The sequence below is a fragment of the Penaeus monodon genome, chromosome 2 (genome assembly GCF_015228065.2).
Source record: "Penaeus monodon isolate SGIC_2016 chromosome 2, NSTDA_Pmon_1, whole genome shotgun sequence".
Lineage (NCBI taxonomy): Eukaryota > Metazoa > Arthropoda > Malacostraca > Decapoda > Penaeidae > Penaeus > Penaeus monodon.
In genome coordinates, this window is record NC_051387.1 from 38,061,546 (window position 1) to 38,064,045 (window position 2,500).

A 2,500-nucleotide genomic window follows, 5' to 3' on the forward strand; every position below is an offset into this window, starting at 1 on the left:
TTGCAAAGTTAAATATAGTATTCTCATTATTATATTTATTTATTAGGTATATTATATAATTCTTTTTTTTTACAATTTAGATTTAATTCATCTGTTATTCTATTAACACACGCACATACCCACACCCATACACCCACCCATCTCACCCCAACCACACACACTCACTCACTCACTCACTCACTCACACAATTGCACGTGCTCAAAGTCAGTCGCATACCCAATGCATGTACATATATCATTGACAGTCATGCCCACCTCATCTCACTGTTATGGTATGATAGTTAGACCTTCCCTCAGGAGAATACCCCGCGGCCATGCAGCACGGCGTGTCATCGTGCATGTCCCCTCCCTCCCTGGTGACCGTGGCACTCGTGGCACTGCTTGCTCAAATGACAGCAGCCTTGACGCTGACCTTGCACCTGCCGTTGTCGTCTCCGAGGCAGCATCGAAGCTCCACGCGCACCACTCTTCATAAAACGGAGGGCAAGACCGCGGCCGAGCGATGGGAGGAGTCTTTGAGACCTTCCGACGCCCAGGGAGGACCACGTGGGCGGGGAGGCACTGGCAACAGCTTACTTGCCACGCCTACACAACGCGAATTTTCATAGTGGATAAACCAGTGTTGCCAATCTAGAAATGACTGTCCTTTATAAGGTGGAGTGTGAAGTATTTTATCTCGCTGTGCACACGGTCAGCATATTTTCTCTGCCATGCGAGAAATAACAGACTTCCAGTCCAATGCGAATGGACATTATCATGTTTTATACTAAGGGTTAATTACAACATATGATATTTAACTTTTAAACCCGGGTCCATGATGTCGAAAGAGAATATAGTGACTACATATGTTCATGACTTATACGATGGTTTTCTCTCCGTTAATATGTATATATGTTTACTTCGAACCCAGCCTTGCATACAAACTGATGATGTGTAAAGATACAGTAGATTCGAATGGTTATCGGCCTTAAAGTGTATTTGGATTCGTGCTAGTAGGAAATATAGAAAATATACCTTTTTATTGATAATAGTCCTTTTTACAGCCAAGTTGAATCTGGGAGGTAGATGCTATGTCATAACATGCAGTGTTTGTAATACCATACTAAAATACAAATTGCTATATTCATTTTGTAATAAAAAGTTAGAATAATAGAAGTTTTATTAAGATAATACAGGTACTTTGACGGCGATACATTTGAATGTTTCTGTTCAGTGAGTATCAGAAACAAGAATGTAGTATGCAAGAATGTTTGTATGAATAACCATGTATATATACATATAAATAGGACCGTGAGAGTATGCAAGTGTACAGTAATATTTACGTGTGGCGGTTGTATGCATGGCGGGACGAGAGAGCAGTGGCGTGGAAGTTCGCCCTCATATTTTATACTCAGAAAATACCTACAGAAGATTGCCGCATAAAGTCTGAACATGTAGAGGTAAATAGAAATACAAACCCGGGTTTAAAAGCTGTCTCATGAAGTATTTCATAGGAGCATATACATATGTGTAAATATATAAACAGCTGAGTTGTGTTTAAGTATGACTGAACACAGATTTCTTTGACTAGAATATTTGTATCAGATTCGGTAGTGAACGAGTATAAGGTGGTGTTATACACTTCCCGCTTTGAGAACATAGGAGTTTCACACAAGGAAAATAACACAATAAAAAACGTAAGCATTCACACAAACAAATTTACGCGCATATAAACACGGACAATTTCCCCACACATATAAAAGGAATAGACAGGAACGTAAATAATATTTGTGTTTGCATATCCATTGCGCATAAAAACCTACGTGTGGGAAGTAAGAACGATAAATGTGGATTATTGTTTCATTTGGCATGCTTTACAAAAATTAATGGTATTGACAGATCTCTTTCTTTAATTCACACATCCACATTATACCATTGAATATCTTTTCGCATTTTTATGTTTGTGTACTCATTTGTGTTGATCCAGCAGCTGCTAAACTATAACAAAATGAAGAACAGCAATAGTTCTAGTCTCATAATATTCCTCAGCATAGCACCAACATTTGTCTTCGAGTATACATTTTCATATACTCATGTACACTGACTCACAAATCTACCCTCACACTCGTGCACATCCATAACAAATAAATGCAGTTACAACAGACATATCTATATAAGAATAAATAAATCACATATAAACACACAAACAAACTAATCGATTGTTCAGTGCGATAAGACAACATCTGTCGGCTGCTTGGATGTCGGGACATACAATTCTTTGTGAAATATTTATGTTGCGCAACTAAAAGATACCGTAGCAAAGAAAGAGGGAAAAAGAGTGAAAAATGACCCATTCCCTGTGCGTTCTGGGTAGCCTCCATAAATAACTTGTCTCAAGCAGAAACCATCTGTTTCGATACTGCCAGGGAGATTATCTTATACCCAGTAGCTGTTTATCTCATAAGGTTACATTCTAGCGTTGTTATATTGCACCTATATCAATTCTTAACGAGTCTCCCCT

At 38.6% G+C, this 2,500-nt stretch overlaps 1 protein-coding gene across 1 annotated transcript in view; it reads left to right on the forward strand.

Annotated features, from left to right (window-relative positions):
• The window catches only part of LOC119578794, a 5,232-nt gene that overhangs the window by 1,728 nt on the left and 1,004 nt on the right, over positions 1-2,500 (forward strand). Inside the window, exon 3 of the mRNA XM_037926427.1 lies at positions 298-2,500. This exon is cut by the window's right edge and continues 1,004 nt beyond it. Coding sequence (XP_037782355.1) covers positions 298-608 — 311 coding nt within the window. The 3' untranslated portion in view covers positions 609-2,500. The remainder of the gene's footprint in view (positions 1-297) is intronic.